We start from the raw sequence: 22,470 nt of genomic DNA, 5'->3' as shown, positions 1-22,470 counted from the left end.
TTAAACGAGACAATGAGTATTTTAATTTAAAGAAGTGTATTTTTTTATGGATCTATAGGTGCCTTTAATATCAAAATATCTTTCTGTAAAATAAAACTGAATTATGACACTAGGCCCTACATACCACATACGATATTAAACTATTGTATGGTCTTAAATATAGTTATTAAGTATATTATTAAACATTCCAAAAATCAGATTTTTAATGACTTCAATATTGAAGAAAAAAATGGGGAGAGCATGTTTGGTAAATCACTTTGTATCTTATTAAATATTAATCTTTAATGACCCAGGGTCGTATGTGGCATACGTCATATTTCTGAGCCTGTCGAAAATTTGATATAACTTTGATTGCTAGTCTTTAGATTTAATTTCTGGAAATTTAAATACATACCTACCTATATTTGAACTGCTGAAGTGTATAGATTAATTAACAAGACAGGAACATACTAATAATTAATAAGACTAATAGCGTTTATCAAAACAAATATTAGGTGTGCATCAATGTAATACCACTTGCTTCCGTTTGTTTCAAGTCTAATAATATTGGATTAGAACAATCAACTAATCAACATTTAAACATACAAATAATAGGTATACGGTATACGAACTACTAAAATAAAATTAGAGTATAATATTTTATGAAATATTTATTTAAAACAATTAATAATTATTTTTAATACAAGTTAAAATCTTCTTTTTTTAAATTTAGAGTTACATCAAAAAATAATGTACATCCGCATACATGCTTATTGTAAATTTAAATTACAGATTGTATGTTTTTAAAATAAAGTTAAAAAGATTTACATGATTAAATTGAATATTTATTCAATATATCTATGTATATTTTTTGTATTATAAACATTAACTTTCAATTATATTTATTTTTATTGTAATATGCATCGTTTATAATTATAATATACTTACCAACAACTAATTATACTTCCAAATTCAAAATATCAGTGGGTGAATTTGCGGTAGGTACAGTTGATTCGTTATTCATGTTCATCTATAGGTGTATTGGTATACATATATATTGAGGGTGTGCGCCAAAGTTGTGGAGCGGTTGCGCCACTGCCGGTGTAAAAACTGAATACTTCTTGTGAGTGACACTCATTTGGTAAACTCAAGTCTAGGTCCAACCATGCAGCACATCAGCTTTGCAGTAGTTTATATTGTAATTTTTGGACTGTCATCGTCCAACTTCTTGGACTGTCATCTTCAAGGTATTTATTCATACTTTTAATTAATATTTTTGTGTAATACCTATTATAAGTATCTGCATAAAAAATAAATAGATAATTATTTTTAGTTTTTTATTAACTTAAATTTCAAAATGTCTAATAGGTAAACAATTTTTAAGCCCAATTTTATATTTATATTTATAGTTATATTTTATTGTTTATTATATACAAATATAACATACATACAAATGTACAAATACATTTTTGGTGACTGATGTTTATTATATTACAATTTTTGAGTACTATGCTCTTAATTTTTAATTGAAATTTACCTCGTCAACATTTACCAAAATGATTATACATAAGTACGTTTCAAATTATTAATAAATAATAATAATAAGATAGTTTATTTAATTATATCATTCCATAAATACAGTTTTGATTTATTTTTAAATTGTAATACTTAAATAATTAAAATATTCTTTTATATGTTACGATTTAGTTTTAATGAGTGTTGGAAGTTGCCTGATATGTTTCCATAAAAGGCTATAATTAAATTACATTTAAAAAAAAATATAAAATATAAATTAACATTTAAAATTATTTTATTTTTTTATTACAAATTTGTTAGCTATCCTCGAATGAATCATACTAAGACAGTGGGTCATATTTTAGTAATAAATACAATACACATAATATGTATAACTATGTTTAAATCTAATAAATACATCACAAATAATTATTAAATATGGTTTATCGGCTTTAAAGCATCTAAAAGCTTACTTATAAAAGAAAAGTTTTACGTTAAAAAGGATGAAACATGTATACAAATATTGACAAAAATCTAAAAAGGTAGATTAAATATTTTATAAGTGCTACAAATTTCCATGGATAGGTTATACACAGAAAATAGGTAGGTAGGTACCCTATATATATATATATATATTATATGGAATTAAAAATATGTTTTCTTTTAGTCCGAACTTGTATATTATTATAATTGAGTATTCTTTTTTTATTCATAGAAAATAAACATAATGTTTTGTGTTACCTAACTAATTAGACTTAGAAATAATCCAAGATTTATATAAATAAAAATGCCCTTTACTGTGTCTAGTCTGAAGACAAAATATTTTATAATAATAATTTTACTAATATCACAATTTATATGTCAACAAGTTAAACATAATTAACTTAAGTAATCATAATAATATTCTCATATACGTGGTTTGTGTATTTTTAAAATTACGTTCAACATTTTAATCAATATATTATAGAGATATTATACATATATTTACATCTCTATAGAATATGCTTATAAGTTATAATTAATTATGATTTCTTTACTCCACACTATATAGTCTATAGGATTAACTAGATCATAATTATTATACTTGGTTTAAATAGAACATAACATACATTTGAATTTTAACTTTGAAATTGTTCTAAGACTTTAAATTTAATATCTACGGTTGGATTTCAAAAATGTTGTACTGGCTTAAAAAAATTCAATACCTAACAATTAATAATTGAAAATTAAATTTTTTAATTACAACGATTATTTATTTCAATAGCAGCATCTATAAAATCATAAACCGCCTAATCAGTCATAATCAGTAACTTTTTTTGTCTATTTAATTATCATTTTTATTTTTATTTATCATAACTTAGCAGAGCTCATTAGCTTTTAATATTCTATTTTACATGATTTTTATACAACTTGACAATAGTAAAAAAGATAGTTATGACTTTTAATTTATAAATATTAATTGTATTGTATATCACAAATATTATAGGTATTTCTCTATATAATGTCGTCTTCTGGTTGTAGTGATATTTTCTGTCTTGGTCGTTGAGTCTACATTTCGCAATTATAATATGTTTTACCACTTCACATTAAACGCATTCTGTTGGTGGTTGGGTTTTGCATGAGATATCCATGTGTAAAGACGGGTGTGGCCGATTCTCAGTCGGTTTATTATGATTTCTGTTTTTCTAGATGTTTTAAAATTTAAAATTTTCGCCAGGGATTTATATCTTGTTTTATTCCTCGTAATTTAGTATTTTGTTTTGACCAGTGATTTTGCCAGATATTTTGCGTGGATAAGTTTATATTATGTTTTGTATTTATATCATTGTATATTGTATTTTAGTTTGGGAACATCAGATGCTGCTATATTTTTAGTGTGTTAGTCGGCTAAAAATGTCCATATATTTTACCAGGTCTCGGCGTCCAGATAAACTGCACATTCTTGTTTTGTAGGTACTTTACAATTTCTGTGCCTTTCATATCAATATTTTTAGTTTTTAGATACAATTATAATATACCTACTTATTATATATCTTATCAAATGTTTACTATATTTTATTATAATTATTTTTGTAAATTAAAATATTATATTATAGTTATTTCGAAAATCTAAGTCCATAACCATAATCTATATTGACTATATTAATTAACCAATTAACCATGTATTTCAATATATTATGAAGTCCTTAGTTTTACGACTTAAAGATTAGTCTCAGTCAGTTCAGTTTCCATCATGCGTATTATGTTGCTTCAAGCAAAAATAACATTTCAGACGCAATTTAATTGTTGACAATTATTACAGTACATAATTCGTTATGAAGTATGTACACATTAGTTATGTTAAAAATTAATATAGAGTAAGTCATAACGTCAAATTAAGTTGGGATTATCCAATGAAATAATATTTTTTTTTTTACAGAATAGTTATTTGATTGGTTGAATGTTACTAATAGTTAATCCAAATGTCAGTTAAATTATTTATTTATTTTAGTTATTAACAGGCTACTGCCCAAGAGTGCATTGTTTACAATAACAATTATATCTTCATACTGAACTAGGACTAATTGTTAATAATATATTAATATTTGTCTAATCTTTCAACTGGTCATGATATGCCTATTATACATATTCAATTTGTTTTTAAAAATAAATTAATTTTATTGTTATTTGTTTAAAGTTGATTTTACTTTAACTATTCCAGTATAATACTTCGGCATTATAGCATCATAATTATATAGTTAATAATACATCGATCAATGGCCTGCTAAAGCTTAAGAGGATGTCAGCACAATATTTGTTTTCCCTCTCAGGCCCGTGCGCAACATAGATAAAACGCTTTCACCTAATATCGTTTTTTTTATGATTTTTGAGTACCTACCTAATCTTAGAGTAATATCACCTATTACAAAAATTATAAAAAATAATATTTTTGAGGGTATAACTTATCAAATTTATATTTTATTATTATTTGCCTTTCAAAATTAATAAAAAAATATTGTAAATTTAAATGATGTTTAAATTGTTTTGAGACAATATTTAGACAAGTCGGTATGTCAAATACTCGAAAATATTTTTTTGTATCGTTTTTTTTTGATGGGTGATTTTACTCTAAGATTACTCAAATAAATACAAAAAAAATTATTCAGCTTAAATGCATTTTGTCTATGTTGCGCGTAGTCCAGAGTGAGAAATCAAACGCTGAAGTCCTCTTAAGATTTTTCATTGGTTTAGAGCTTAGGCTAATATAATTACAGAACACTCATCCAGTCAGCTACTATAAAGGCCAAAACTATATAAACACTTACATGTTACAATTATAAGAATGGAAATATATTTTACTCGTATAGATTTTATGCAATATTATTATTTTTATCCATGATTATGTTATAGCAGGACAATCTAATAATGAATCATAAATATTAATTGTTCGTAGATACAAACTGTAGTAGGTTATTACATTCTAAGTATAATAAACATGCATTTTAGCAACTAGGTATATTCAATATTCAAAGGGTATATTATACTATATAGGTAGCTATACTACCTACTATGGTTATTTATTTAATTAACTTCTAATATTCAGTGTAATAGGAGTAGCACTATAATGTAATAATGAGGTACAAAAACTTGTTTAATCGAATAATTATAGCATAAACAATATTATCATTAATTATAAATTGCATGTTTTAATTTCATAAAAATACTCAAAAATTTTATTTTCTTATCTAACTTAATAAAGATTTCTTATAAAACTAATCCTTTTTCAAGAGTTACCAATAAAAAATATTATGTTTTAATTTTTATATTTTATTTTTTGTATATTTTGCTACTACCTATCATATTGTGTCACGTAAAAAACGTTAAGAAAATGTATAGGATATTAAACTTATTACTTTTTAGCTAGGTACCTACTTATAAATTGTTTTTCTTTTTAAAATACAATTGTAAAATCTAATATTATTCTTTCTACATAAATCCATTCGGTAAATTTTCAAAATTACCTATTTCAGAATCATTGGATATTGGTGCTCACATAGTTACTTATTATTATAAAATCAAAGATATATGTAGTTCCTAACCTATTTCTTATTATGACTTCAAAATAGTACAAAATAAATATAATATGCACCTTGTGCACGTTTACGTTGTATTAAAAAATAAATAATAATAAATAAAAACTGATTATTCAACAATTTGTCGATATGAATATTTTAATAAGAAGTTTATATTTCTCCTCTATCTTACAAATACAAAATCGAATTATCCAGATACAAATAATCAGTTGGAAGTGTTGGAACAATTTGTATAACCTGTGCCTAAATTAGGTACAATTTTTAAGGTACCTCTGTCCCGGGATTTAAAATGGGGAAGGAAGGAAAATATTCTTTTTTCTGGGACCTTACTGGTGCAGCATGATTTTTAACACAGGACTCAACTAGTACAGCATTGTTTATAACACGAGACCCAACTAGTATGCGCTGTTTCATTTAGTACTGGACTATTACAGCTCGACAATCTACTAATATAATATACATATTATTATGTGAGGATAATATAACATAATAACTTAAAAATATAACTTAACATTATAGCAAGTATACAATAAGAATAACACAATATATAATGTGTTATATGATAAGATATACAAAAATCATAATTAAATAATATTATTACATATTATTACATAATTAAAGAGCAATATTAAATGTTATAATATAATGAATAATTGGATAATGAGAAAAATATTAAGAATGAAAAAAAGCTTGTGTACAACCTAGAATTTAAACTGGAAATAAACTGCGATATCATAGTTGAGACGATTTTTAGGGGAGAATTTTCGATTGTAACGGTTTCACAGCGTAAGATTTCGCTGGCCACTGAGCAATAAACATATTTAAAAAGTTAAACACCTACTTATGAAAACAATTACAATGATTACTTTTATGATTTGCTTTCTTAATTCCGGACATATTTTTGATGCAAACATAATATAATAAATACGAATTCTGGGATATCGAAATGACAATGTTGACGATACAGGATTTACGTAGTTGGTTAGGTTTATAATAAGAATTTGTTGAATCTGTTTCCAGTTTTTTGTGTTTATAGCAAAAATGTTTCCAGAATTAAGAAATGGAAAATCTTAAACATAATCGTTGTAATTGTATTTGTATTTGTATTAAATATTTCAACTACCGCAAAACGAGAAACGGTAGAAAGATATATATTAATATAGATTAATATTAGTTTTACCAGGGAAAAGTAATATAATATAGCTAGTTTATTTACATATAGATAACAGAATTTTGGCTTATTTTACATTTTTACCGAAAACAGAAATATTATTTTAAAACTGCTGTTAATGTATATTTCATATTATTACAATAGGTACTTTATACCGCATTCGTTTCCATACTAAATTTGCCGTAGGCGGTGTATTATAATAATATGTAATGCAATGACATCCGCTTAGAATTATATTTTTATACTATATTTAGGCATTTCGTATATGCATCAGTGGTAGATTTTGATATAAAATACTTAATAATAATAATATTATGTCCATTTAATTATGTTCAAAATGTATATTTATTGATGCGCCTTACCAAAATTAAATGGGTATGTTCCTTAAATAGAAAAATTTATATTTTTCTAATGTAGGTAGATCTACTTACACTTATATTATTTTATTTTTTTATTGTTTTATTGTTTTAGATACAGCTTACAGAGAGATAAAACGTTTATTTCCATCGGAATGGAAACGAGCAGTGAGTGATTTGATATTATTTATTACTATAACAGTAAACCAATAACTTCCTACATAATTTAATGCTCTTTAATATTGTATGTAACGACAGCGAAAAGTAAAAAATTCATAACCTAATCATTAATTTATATACTATTAGGAATGATTATTTAAATATCTAGGTACCTATTATATTTACACTTACCTAATTTATCTAATTTTATGTTACCTATATAATTTCTTTTAGTGTGATCAGGCGTGGATCTAGAAATGATAGGGAAGAGACTTGACTTCGAGTACATAAAAGCATAGGCATTAAGTTTAAGTTTTTATAGCAAATATAATATTCATCAACATGTATATTATAAAATACTAACAACAACAAACTTAGGTAAAAAAATTACCATTTATTTCATATATTATAATTATATAATTACGTAGGCAAGAGTGAAATAGTTTTGCCCCATAAGCCCCCTACCCTTGTATCCACGCCTGATTGTTACAATAATATATTTTTAGTCATCGTATTAGAATAGGTATATTTTGTTATTTACAGTAATCCTTAAAAATGTATAACTTTTATAACTCACAAAAGTGTGACGATTAATATTCAAACAAATTTCAAAGAATGTTCATGATTAATAATTATTATTCATCTTTACAGTTTAAGAGTACACCTGTACTAAATAATTTTTACCATTGTTTATGGTATAAAAAGAAAAATACAAAACAAAAGATTGCCTGCCTAGGTAGTAATTGTTTACTGACGGCAAACTCTACTTTCTGGTAATTTTTCATATAGTACATTTTTAAAATGTCCGTATAAAACAAATGATATGAATTATAAAAACGAAAAAGAATTCTTTTGTTGTTATACTAATTATATTTTGCTCCACCTTCTAATAATAGTAGTATATAATATATTAATAACTTAAGTATTAAAATATTCTTCTTGTAAAATAAACTAACAATTCTTTAATTACAAAACAAATTTATTTAACTACAAAATTATGTGTTATTATTTTATACTATTATTAATAATGTAAAATATGTTTTTTATAAATTATTTCAGTCTAACCTTGGAGGCAGAGTAAGTATATCTGAAACGGTATTGCTATATATATTAGAGTAAGAACTTAATATCATAAATGTATTTTATATTGTCAAAGTAGGCATTTTATCTTCATTTCGTTGCTCGATGTTATTTTGTTAATTTAGAAACATATTTTTTTTAATAAAGAAAAATAATATGTATAAAGATAAACAACAAGCTCGTTTTTAGTGACCTACATATTTTATGACACAAGTTCATCATCTCAAGATATGTAGGTACCTACATTGTACAATATATCTACGGGACATAGGCCATGGTATAATAATATCATAATAAATGTATTTTCGTAATTCCCTTGGGTTAGGTACTGGATTTTTAAAAATCTAAAATATATTTCATAAATAGTTTTAATAGTTTTAATATAACAGTTTATAATGTTTAAAATACGATTTTTGAATACCTATAACTATCTGTGTTCAATTAAATCAGTAAGATAGGTAATGTAATATCAATTATAATTAATTAAATTAGGTTAGGTTTACCTTTTACAACTGTTACTTACGTACCTACCTATTATTTTCAAACTTTTTTACTGAACAAGGTTTCAAATTGTAAATACTATTGGTTATACTATTTTACCATTTTTTTTTTAAAAATTTTTTCTTTCTTAAATCACAACTATTATAAGGAGATAACTTATGATACTACTATTATAGGTAATATGAATCATCCAATCGTGTAGGTATATTATAATTTATTATAGCCTTATGTCCTTACTCCTTATTATAGGCCAGTGGTTCCTAGCCTTTTTATATTCTACACCTCTTTTAAATTTTCAAAAATCTCACGTCCCTCCCCCCTACCTTAAATTAGAGTTTAGATGAGCTTTTTTTTTATTTTAGTGATAAAAATAACTATAGGTACATTATACATTTATACAACAAATTACGTATTTTAGATTCTGAGTGAAACGATGAATGTATTGATTTTACAATGATTTGTGTTTTTTTTTTTATTTTTTTAAAGCACCATTGAGCTATATTCGAACATTTATTTTATTGTAAGTGACATAAGTTAATATTAAAAATGTTATTTTTATTCTGTAAATGTATTTTCGAAATAATTTTTTTATAACTACACATCTAATTTTCATGAAAATCCACCAGATATTCGATTTTAAAAGTGTTTTTTTAGTTTCTATAAAGAAATGAAAATGTCGCTTACGCCCTTTTACCTAATAGGGCTTGGACTATAATTTTTGGTTTTTGGTGCAACTCTTAAACAAATGACCGTAGGTACATGCAATTTTGACTGAATGTTTATATTAGCATTTTCTATACACCATACAATTTTCCATTTATTTTGACTTATTTTGAGCTCTTTACGGACATTTTCAGTTTCCGTTTTTTTTAGTTTTTTTTTCTATAAATACCAATAAAATTTTATTTGCTAGTTCAAAAAGCTTGAAAATTTAATAGATGGCTCCTAGTATATTGTTTCAAAGGCAGATGAAAACAATTAAAAATTCATAGTCACAATTTTTTTATAAGCATTTAAAGTTCAAATATTGATAAAATACGTAAAAATGACGAAAATTTGCAAATTATTTTGAGTCAAAAATTCATAAAAATTTTTTTTTAAATCTTAGATTTGAAAATGTAATACAAGATCATTCATAAGTTTGTCTATCTTTATCAAAAAAAAAAAATAAATAAAAAAAAAAAAATGTAAAAAAAATATTTACAAGAAAGTCAAATTAAATTTTTAAGTTTTAAAGAGCGTTTGAAATTCATATTTTTACAACATTTGATATTAACTCGATTTCTCATGTATCGATTTCCTTATTTTGTTGTAATTAAAATACGAATGACTGTAGATACTTGAAAATTTTACTGAGTGTTCAGATTTTCATTTTCTATACACCATAACATTTTGAAAATATTTTAACATTTTTTGAGCTGTTTACGGATATTGTCAGTTTTCAATTTTTTTAGTTTTTTTTTCTATAAATATCAATAAAAGTTTATTTGTTGGGTAAAAAAGCTTGAAAATATAATGCAAGGCTCCTGATTATTTGTTACAATAGCAGTTGAAAAACATTGAAAATACATAGGCATAATTTTTTTTTTATAAGCATTTAAAGTTCGAATTTATTTATTTATTTACAAAATATATCTAATTTAAAATGTAATAATTATTTTTAGGTAAAAATGTATAAAATGTTCAACTTTTATAGCATACATTCAAATTTAACACCATTCATTACAGTGACCCACTTGTAACCTACTGTACAGCAGAGCGACATCCAATTACCCGCCTTTTTATAAAAATAAAATATCAATCGAGAAATTAATTATATTATTTTATATTATTGAATACAATTTTATCAAATATTATAATTAAAATTAATTTATTGTTTTCAATTTTACTAATTTTAACATTGCATAATTAGATTAACAATAAAATTAACGATATTTCATCATAATACCTATATTCCCCTCGAGGGGTGGGGGATAATTTCCTTATTTTTGGGAACCTCTAAGCTGTTATAAGTAGTAGCGGGGGCTCGTGTGATAGGACACACGGGCACGTACGACGTGCTACACCCATAGTTTTGAATATAAAGGAATAACTAATTGATATTAAACATCAGACGTAGGTACCTAATTATTAAAGTCGATATATAGCTGGAAAAGAAATGATATCAGACGCGAAGTTTCAAGTAATTAATAATATTATTGTATAATAATAATACGATTTCTAATATTCGTGTATGCGCGGTGATCACAAATCCGCTGTGCCCGATCTACTTTATGACTTAACTTGTATTGATACTAATTTATATAGTTTACAAAATTACATATTTATTGAAAAAACATGCTACAATAACATTAACACACAATGTTTTGTAACTATATAATATTATCAGTTTTGAATAAAAAAAATAGAGTTTTTTTGAATGTAAATTGGAGATGGGTAATGTCGACTAATGAAGTTTTTACGTTCGAAAAACCTACATGTAATATTTGGTAACAATGTACTCAATTATCAATTCGGTCTCTAACTAGAGAGATCTAATATAAATGAAAAATTGTTTTGTCAGAATTTACACCGTAAGTCCGGGGCTACCCCATTTTAGAAGTAGGTAGTATAAAAAATTGATAATTATTATAAATTATAATATAATATAATAATATGTAGGTACCTAATAAAATGTATATATACAAATGAACACACCGCATATAGCTCTGCATTCTAAATAGTATATTATTGTGTGGCAATAGCGGGAAATTGCCTTCCCGAACGAGCCACACATACTATTTTATGTCACGTCTCTGCATTCATCGATCACGGCAAAGGTATTGCAGGGGTCTATGCAACGACTGGACTATAATTCTACGACAACAATATTTCATGAGAGAAACGATTTGATTTTATTTATTTTTAAGCGTCACGCATGGAGGTTATAATATAAATATCTATAAGATGTAACCAAAAGTTTATGTTTTGTATGGACCGTGGTATAGACTTCAGTGTCTGGTTGTGCAGGGGATACGCGAGGTATGCGAGCCCAGCACTTTTGGGGATTTCCACTTTACCGCCCGGCACTGTGGGTATTCTCACACTACCGCTTGTTGGACGGAAAAAGATCGATTTCCGACGCTTCAACCATCATCAAAAGCTAAACTTTCGGTGCAGGCGTGACAAAAAATATTTTAAACACCAAAAGTCCGCGTGCCATAAAACTGATAATATAAAATCGATAACATATAATACCTGACCAATATATTTATTCTAAGTGTACAGAATTAAAATCAGGGGAAATTATTGGATGGAAATTCATAAGTACGAAAAACGTGTATAGCAAAGTTATAGGTACCTACACAATTTGCGTTGATTATAATTTTTCGCGGGAATCAGGGACACGAAAATATCGACACCAATTATATTATTGTTCGACAAAAGATTAGTAGCGGGATAAAAGGAAAGGGGCTTGATTATATTAGCGTCGTCTTTAACATGTAAAAACACAAAATTAATTAGAAATAGCATTTCTCGTGAACGCATACGAAATTTACCGAAACTTCCAAAATTAATTTCTGATGTACATGAATATATTAATAACACCAAACCGATAACGGCGAAACTGTGAAAGACGAATATTTTATTATAACAAATGACCCACTACTCATTAGATCATAATATATAATCATATTTTCATGCAATTTAAATTTAAATATTATGTGAATTCTCAGACTTTGTACGTCAATGGTACATTTAAATACTGTACGAAATTTTTTTACCAGTTATTTAGTATTCACGCATATTGTAAGTACTATGTAGGATAATATTAGAACACAATAAAAAAACAATATACAATTTATGAAGAAAAAAAAATAGAATTATATAACGACAACCAAATTGAGAGGTAGGTATAATTTTATAAAGAGTTTACTTCATTTAATGCAATTTAGTTTTAATTTACATTAGATATTTTAAATTTTATTTTATTTTACCTACGATCACAATGGTTGTATTGTGCTTATTATTATTATTATTTTTATACTAATATTATTAGATTTATCTTATATAGGATTGTTATTATGAATGTTAATGATACATCGTCTAGATTAGGCTGTTCAAGCCGTTTCCGGTATTATCTATCTATTTTAAAATATTATTTTTATTAAATTTTAATAACATATTTTGTATTTAAAATTAATTAATTAATACCTATTATGTGTATATAATATATATATTTATACTGTGTGCGGAGTTGAGCTGTTCAAAAAAAAATCGTATGCGGAGTTAGTGTTAAAAAAAACCTGGTATGCGGATTGCGGAGTTAAGGTTATATATTATAAAATGGCGACGATCCGTGCGCAGTTACGGTGCACCGATAATCGATATAAATAGGTAGTATTTCGCTCCCGCTGCTCTCGTCAGTCGTCTCTGCTTTTCATAGATTAGTAAATTTTTCCCTAAAGAATGTAGTTTGCGTTTTTTATTCTTCACATTTCCATAATTACTGATCAAAGTAACACCCGAGTCAGACATACTAAATAATTATTATAAAATATAAATATTATAATAGGTATATTAGTGTCGTACTTCATAATATATTTGGATTGTTGTACCTACCAACATTATAGTAGTATTGATTACCTACCGAATTACATTAATAATAGAATGCCTCCATACATTATTATGTAATGTAGATACCAATCTGTATAAAAACTATGGATATATGTACATTGACCATATTATGAGGATTTTAAAATACATATTTGTTTTTCAATAGTGGGAATTTAAAAATTCCCTGAACTTTGTGTGTAATAACCATAAAAATTGTATCTACGTTTTGCGGTTTTCACTTAAAGTAGGTACCTATAGTGTCATAATATAGGTTGGCACGGTTTAGTACGTAGGTTTACTAAAAATTTTTTGCTCCGAAAAACCGTCTGTTTATCGTCGACACTCGACGACGATCGCAATGGTACGTTTTCGGTACCTACCTACCTACCAATATAATATATTATAGCGAAATATAATACGAACATTAGATATCTCGTACACGTTCTTAAAATGCAACACTCAAAATAATGTTCGATTAATATAATATATTATGAATGATTCATAATTAAATTGATTTTTTTGTTTTGTATTTGAAAATTATTTCAAATACTTTACTATAGATAGTATTTGGGTGGTATTTTAAATATTTTATTTCATAAGTATTTGAGTAATTACTCAAATACTTTTCAAAAGTATTTTTTACAACACTGCACACAACACACTGGTTTATGGGCTCAAATATTATAATATTAACACACATAATATTAATATTATATAATGCATAGTAAATAATAATAATAACATCCCTGTTGTACTAATCACACAATATAGGTCGCAAATGGGTACCTACTTATATCCTATACTTCCCTATGTTTTATATTATTTTACACAGGTATATACATGAAAAGTAAATGTAAGTAGTTATTTGGAGCTTTTAAATTTAATATTTTTTGTCTCAAACACTTCGTACCTAGTTATAATTTATAAGTAGGTCAAAACATTTAAAAAATAAAATTATGATCACATAAATATGTATCTGCAGACATTTTAACCAGATATTAAATTCTGACCTATTTACTGGACTCAAGCGTAAGAAACTAAGAACTTTAATATGAAATATACTACAACTAATTAAATAAAAAGATGTTGAGATGTAGCTATTTACTTAGGTATCTATATCATACTTATACCATATATCAGCTATATATTAGTGAGGATGGTGGATGCCCTTAGGTATATCCACAGATATAAAATACATATATAAATATAGTATTTTATATCCGTGGGTGTATCGTATATTATTACGATGATAAAACAAAATAATTTGCTTTAGTTTGTCTTATGTATAAGTGTATAATATAAATAAATATGTATATAGGTATCTATTTGTTGTATGTGCTCCTTCTATTAATGACTAACTTCAAAATGTTTTAAGAGCAGAACATGTTTTAGTTTTTACAAATGTTACCACTGTTGAAAATTTGATTAAAAATATTTTATACAATTCTATAGTAACAATATGCAATAAAAATTAAATGGACTATGATAAATGCTGCTAAATGTATGCATACTAATAAGACGTAATACCCTTAATATTACATTTCAAGGGTACATTTCAAACAAGTTTTACTGCTTGTATTGGTAAGTGTTGTGTATAGTATGGACGTATGGTTTAAATAAAATGTATACAAAAACTAATTTAAACTGTCAAGAATTTCTTATACTTTGAAATGAGAACAATTATTTTTTTTAAATAGCAAGAATTAAAATATCCAACATTTTTAAAGAACAGAAAATATTTATTTCTCCAAGAGGTATGATATAATTATGATAAATAATTAACATTGTTTTCCTTTCTTTTGGCAATCATTATCATGGATATTTTGACAATACTCAGCTGGTAAGTTTAACATAATATTATTATGATATTATAATTTACAATATACATTATGATGTAATAGGTGTAGCTGTTGGCAATATAGTAGTTTTTATTATCTTGTATTATTAATTAATTAGGTAGAGGTATCTCGCGTTTAATTTAAAACAAAAATAAACCTGTTAAAAATCTATTCGTAAATAATAAATAGATACGTATTAATATTTGTATTACCTATTGTGGTATTTTATCGTTCTATATTTTTAAGTTAGTGTACATAGTTTTATGATTAGCTGTAATTTATTTTAATTTTAGAAAATAATGAGGCATATTAAAACTTATATTTACACACAAACTTAGTTTGTTGTTGATCGTGAATGGAAAGATGGAGTTTGATGGAGATAACAAATTGCAAATACCTACTCATTAGTTATTATTAAAGCTGGGATTCTGATGCACTTTGCATTGTTTTCTGAATCTATAGCTACGCGCGATTGTTGTTTTATAACATACACTTGTCATGTATTTACGAACAAAATAAGAAGTTTTAATTTTGCATTTTTTTACGATTTTATATTTTAAGGTAATTATTTTAGTTTCCAAAGTATTTGAGTATTCATGGGGCATTTTTTAAGTTTTTAAATCCATATTTGAATTTGAAATTTCATTTTAAACTTTGTACATGCTTTTACATGATTTTTATATATACGGCACATTTAACGAACATGAAATATTATGACTACGTACTTACAGATAAATAAATATATTATTTAAACTTATTAAAAAAAATAATAATTTTATTTATGTCAAAATTATTAAAAATAGAAAAAAATGAGTGAATTTTTTAGTGCGTTATTCAGAATTTTTAAGGCATAAAAGTACTTTTACTACGGATTTTTTGGGTTTTTTTCAGGGCATTAAAATCCCAGCCCTAATCATTATAGTATTATTTACATTTTACATTATTTATTACCAACCATTATGATGCTTAGTAGTTATTTTATTGGTAATAGGAGTAATATTTGGTTAATATACAACTATATCAGGGGTGGACTGGGTCTGTTATAGCCCATTGACCTCTCTCTAATTATAGAAGGCCCCACATTCGGGAAAATTTATAGGAGCAATTAATTTTTTTATCATAAAAATAACATAATTCCAATGTAGTTACATCAATAATATATATTTCAAGGAGTTTCGAGGTTTTATCAAATTCAGAAATTACAGTTGAAGATAATCAAAATTTAAGACGTGCTATATTTAACTATGGTCTCTTTAAGCATATTAATGAAGAACCCTGTGCCCCCATACTACAATAAGGGCAGTAGGCCAGTGGGCCAGTCCGTCCCTATATAGATTATGGGTAAATACAATTAAGAACGCTTATTTTCATCTAGAATTTTTTTTAATTTTAGTTTTTATTATATTATTGGTTTGGAATTCATTAAGAATTATTATAATTAAATAACAGTCAATAAAATAATTTAAATATCAAAAACAAATATAGTATAAAATCTATCATATTATTAGGTATTTATGGTTTATCGTAACTTTTAGGCTTAACACACAATATTACGTTTTTTTTTTTTTTAAATAAAGTATAAACAAGTTGTTTTGAGTTTTACAATCAAGAAAATCATAGTTTTTTAGCTTATATATTATAATTTATGAAGCATTTTATTAGTTATGGACTATGTCGGTATATTTATAAGTAAATACTAAGTTTGGTATTTAAGGAGGTAACATAAAAGTATAGATACATTTTATATTTTTACTATTTGGCTTGATCCTTATTATTTACACAATAGGTACACATGTCTAGAAAACAAATTCAAAAATTAAAATAACATATTCCAAGGTTGGTAAATTTCTTGCTTTGTTAAGCTTTAACGTTATTAAGACATTTAAATAGGTACCTACCTATACAATGTGTTAGGTATTACAAATTATTATTACACTAGTCTTTCTAACATTGCAAATTGCAATTGCTAATTGGTGTACCTACCATTTTATAATATTATGTTCTGCTACAGTTTTACCTATTATATTAATACAAAATTCTTATTTTTTAATTTATTTTTATATATGAAAACATATTTATTTGATAAATAGATAACTTTTATTAAATATAAGTATAAAACCAAATGAAAAAATAATTTTTCACTGGTTTGAAAAAAAATAAAAGTAGGTATACCTATACAAATATAATTTGTAATAGGTACACTGGCATTATTGTACATAGGTATATTTTAAATTTTTATCATTATTTATTAGAAATATATTATAATATGAACTTAACTGTCATTAATATTTTATAGATGTGCCAATTGGACAGTAGAGTAAGTACCTATTGAACAATTGTACTTAATTATTTTAAAAAGTGCATCAATCATAGTTCATACTAGAGTATATTGTAATTAATAAAATATAGTACTTAATTACTGATTTTTTGACACTTGACAGACTATCATAAATATTTGTGCCTTAGTTACTTTCATAAGAAAAGCTTGAGCAACTTATTTTGAAAACTCTGATATATTTTCTATAACATATTATGTTATTTAAATTATTAAAATAAACCTATTTATCTACATAATAATAAAACTAAATTAGTAAAACTAAAAATCACAAATGTGATTTATGATTATACCCTATGATTTGGCCAACAAAATGTTACCTATACATTTACATTTTTATATGACACTTAAGTTTTGTCTTAACACCCTTGGTTTATGGAATACAAGGGTAGAGTTACCACCAGATAATAAATGATTCGAGTAGGCAATCTTCTAATTCAGCATATTTTATTAAAGACTAATGAAGTTGTAATAAAATAGTAATATACAATTCTAACATAATTTACTGGTCAAACATTCTGATAGTGAACCGATAAGAATATAAGATAATATAGTAAAATATGAATTGATCATAAGAAACTCTTCACTATTTAAAAATTAGTATATACCCAACACAAATACAGGTTATGGACATCTATGAGTTGTACAAGGCACTTGTACCAAATTTATTGTGCTGTTTAATTAACTGTGTTCTGCCTTTATGTGATTAATTACTATTAAAAAATGATTTTGATCCTATAATATTATAGTTGTATGTCTGTATGAATAATTACAAATTTATTATTTTTTATATGCAACTGGCAGAATTGTGGAGGGGTAAGTTAAAATAGTTCTCAAAAAATATATTTTATACATACAAATACATAAATTGTTTAATAATATTAAAACCATTCTGTAAATATCCGTAGATGTAAATAGCCTACATAGGCTGGGAATTTATATAAAATATGTAAAAAAAAAAAAAAACAATAATATTAAAATAACATAGGTACATTTATTGTTTTTTTATCAGTTTTTTGTTGGCAAGAAATTTGTTGGATATTCCATGTTCGACAACAACTATGGCAAAATGAGAAAAAATAGTAAAACTGAATCGAAAATAGACAATTATGAAGATGTAAGTTTATTTTACATTGAAATAGTACGAATACCTAACATATGAAATATAATGTGCATGAATTAAACTTTGTTTCACACATTTCACTGTGAAGCATTTTGATTTCCTTTCACAGTTGATAGGCAAACTTTATTAATGAACAGTACCCAGTAGGACAACGAAACATCTTTTTGGATTATTAATTTAAAATAAAATGGAAATAGAAATGATTATAATAATTGTATTAGTATGTACAATATAATACATTTTAAGCTTATTATATTTCAAATATACTTATAATTTTATGTAACAAAAGATTAAAGTAACTCAAATCATATTAAAACTAACAATAAATTATTGTAGTTGTCATAATTTTATAATTTATATATTATGTATACATTATTTGTTGTTCTTTTAATTTATTAACATAAATGTATTCAGTTATGTTAAGCTACCATAATAAATATTATATTTAAGTTACAAAATGATTATATTTGAAGAAATAGTTGATATTCTTTGCATAAAATGGTATATAATCAATGCATCATTTGTATGCTATTTTAATGTATTTCAAAAAAATAATTTTGAGTGAAATTGATTCAGTAAATTTATCTATTTTACTTAACTTAAGACCCATAATATAGTGTAAACATTTTGTTGATAATAATTTGTTAAGTTATAATTATAATTAATATTGCCAATCTTACAATGTAGCTTAATTTAATAAATAGTTTGATACAAATGAAAACAGAGTACCTAAATCATGTAACATTCCAAAACTATGTTTCAGGTACCATACGACTCAAGCAATTACGTAAAATGGCGTCATTGAACAAAAACATATCATCAAAATGTTACTTGTTGATATTATAGATGAACTTTATTGTTTAATAATAATTAATAAGTTATAGTTTACTAGTTTAAAAACATTTAGTTTCATTATTTAAGTACTTATTAATAAATAAATCATAGTTTACTGTTTAATTTAATTTATATCTCTTTAAAATCGTACAATGTTTCTACAATATTGAGTATATAAAAATGTAAATATCTTAACAAAATGTATCTATCAAATAAGATGTTTAAAACGCATTAAAAAAAAATTAACAATCGATAAAACAATATAGAATAAATTAGTTTATATTTTGACATGAAAAAATAAAGATCACAATTATAAATATATCTATAGTAAAATATTAGTTGACTAAATATTTACGACCATAGAATTGTACTTTTTTGTCGAACGATCCACATTTGATTGGCATGTTTAGTTTATAGAATGGGTTCATCACATACTGAAAATTTAAATTGAAAAAATTAGTTAATAAATAGGTATTAAGTGGCTATCATAGGATAAGAATGGTAATATTATCTAAAAATCCTTTTTCATACTTTTGTAGATTTATACATACATTGTATACACTGAATACTGGTAGGTATATACAAATGTGAAATGTTCAATATACTAATAATATGCTAAATAGAAACTAATTTAAAAAAATTCTTCATAAATAAAAAAAAACATGAGTTTCAATTTTTAAGTAAAATATGTATTAGATTTTTCAAAAACATAATGATAAAGACTACAATATATTGTTATGGTCTGATGAGGTAATAGCATATAAGCAAAACAATTTTTTTACTTCAGAAATTTTACGAGTAATAATTTAATTATTATAAAATGGAAAGTTCTGTATTGCATTTAAATCATAATAAAAACTTAATACTTATTAAAGAAAAAAATCCATGAATAAACATTTTTCCTATAGTAGCAAATATCCTATAGCAATATAGCAAACATCAAAAATAAGTTTGAAAAAAATAAATACATTATACCCCGCATTATACTTCATGCCTACATATTATATTTGCAATATTATTTGTATAATATAAACACAGAATAATTATTCTGTGATATAACTAAATTCTATTCCACAAGAGAATAAACACTTTTTGCGTCACAAATGATTACATTGGTGCGTCGAGAACCACGTGAACACGTTTACATCCGAGTAGTTGGTGGGAGATGCGCAGCACTGATGAGGATCGGTCAGCGAACCGAATATTCTCTCATGGAATAGACTATTGGTAACAAGGAAACAAATATTAAGATAATTTTATTCATATAATTTACCTTAATAAACATTTCATATACTTCGGTGAAAAAATTTTTTATGCCCTCATCATTTTTAGAGTCATGTACAATAATAAATCTCATTCGACTGGCTGTAACAAAAGCTGACACTGTCCAATGATTGAAACGATCTACAGTTTTCAAATACATAGATGTCGACTTCCACATTAATTCATCAACCAGATCTAAGGCAGCATGGGCTATAAATTGGTTCAAATGGCTATGGTCTTCTTTCTATAACATATTAAAAATTACATATCGTAACTACACAAAATAACAATTTGATTCAATTTAATTAATTATTTAAGATAATATTTAAATTTTTATTACTAAGTAGGTAGTTACCAATTATTATTAAGAAAAACATTTGCAAAATTTTTGATTTATTGTTATATAAATTAATAATATAATTGACCTACTAATTTTGACAGTCGTAACAGTATGTTACGGCAATATAATGAATTATTAATAGTTATGTATAATTGTCAGAATAATTTATTATTGTTTATCTGAAATGTGAATTAACATAATACCCAAGATTGGTAGATTTGTATCATTTTAAAATTGAATTATATTAGGTAATTTAAAACAATTTATGTGCAAACTTCAGGGTTTTAATCGGATTTTAAATATTTGTTAAAAATCATAAAAGAAATCAAGTAATATTAAAATAAAATATCTTTTTTGATGATATTCAAAATTTATATTGAAATTGAAAAAAATGTAAATCAATAATTTATACCAAAACAATACCTAATTGTTTTATAAATTTTTATTTATATACTAATTATTTAAATCATTAAATCAAAAATTATACAGTCGATAGACGATAGGTCTATAATGTTGTTCATAATATTTAGTCATATAGATAATAGGTAATAAATAAATAATAGTTTGTTTTATAAGACCTGTTAAACAGCCACACAGATAATGACAGATTTCTCAAATTCTCAAAAATTTCAAATTTAAATCAGAAAAAAACAAATATCGATGAGTGAAATTTAAATGACAGTTTTAATTTCAAGCCCCAGCTAACTTACCAACTAATTAAAATAAAAGCTTTGGCAAACACAAGTACACGGCTGTAATTATCACTAGTATTAATTGATATTATAACATACTTTTACTTCTTTGCTAGACATGAACTCCATTTCAAATATAGGATTGTCACCATGTCCGACGATTACAAAGTAATAAAAGCCCGTCATGTTGGTCAATACAAATAATTACAAACACATAAGAATAAAATAATACACTGTTGCTTATATAAGTATTAAGGTATATATTAACTATTATAATATTTAAGAATTACTAAAATAACTAATAACTTTTCTATTCTGTTCTGTGGTTTTAACACAGATTATATGAAAATATTTTCATATAATCTGTGGTTTTAACTTTTTAAGTTGAATTTCATTCTAAGTTGATAACAATTTATTGTGTTATCATAGTGATAGCATAATGTAAATAAGCACAGACCACGACCACAGACTATAATGTGGTAACTGGTTGGGCGGGTTTTCACTATACACGAACGCGTGTACGTGCATACAAATCTTTTGCTGTGATTGGTTAGTTAGGTTAAGTTACCACACGATTAACCACGATACCATGTTGTTGAACATTTTTCGTGTACA

The 22,470-nt window shown here is 25.0% G+C and overlaps 2 protein-coding genes across 2 annotated transcripts; one reads left to right on the top strand and one right to left on the bottom strand.

Annotated features, from left to right (window-relative positions):
- The first annotated feature begins 1,096 nt into the window (after window positions 1-1,096).
- On the top strand, window positions 1,097-19,589 carry LOC100574271. The gene is made up of 8 exons (XM_003244075.4): window positions 1,097-1,226; window positions 7,210-7,262; window positions 8,313-8,330; window positions 15,268-15,270; window positions 17,565-17,585; window positions 18,408-18,419; window positions 18,616-18,720; window positions 19,490-19,589. The coding sequence occupies exons 1-8, from the start codon at window positions 1,145-1,147 to the stop codon at window positions 19,529-19,531; spliced, it is 336 nt and encodes a 111-aa protein (XP_003244123.1). The 5' UTR covers window positions 1,097-1,144; the 3' UTR covers window positions 19,532-19,589.
- LOC100168626 (trafficking protein particle complex subunit 2) lies at window positions 19,352-22,242 on the bottom strand. The gene is made up of 3 exons (XM_001947432.4): window positions 21,955-22,242; window positions 20,834-21,067; window positions 19,352-19,994 (listed from the first exon to the last, which is right to left on the bottom strand). The coding sequence occupies exons 1-3, from the start codon at window positions 22,039-22,041 to the stop codon at window positions 19,896-19,898; spliced, it is 420 nt and encodes a 139-aa protein (XP_001947467.1). The 5' UTR covers window positions 22,042-22,242; the 3' UTR covers window positions 19,352-19,895.
- Between the last annotated feature and the right edge of the window lie 228 nt (window positions 22,243-22,470).

This window comes from Acyrthosiphon pisum, chromosome A2 (assembly GCF_005508785.2).
Source record: "Acyrthosiphon pisum isolate AL4f chromosome A2, pea_aphid_22Mar2018_4r6ur, whole genome shotgun sequence".
Taxonomy (NCBI): domain Eukaryota; kingdom Metazoa; phylum Arthropoda; class Insecta; order Hemiptera; family Aphididae; genus Acyrthosiphon; species Acyrthosiphon pisum.
The sequence above is the reverse complement of the archived record's forward strand: the minus strand, read 5'-3'. Positions and strand labels throughout refer to the sequence as shown.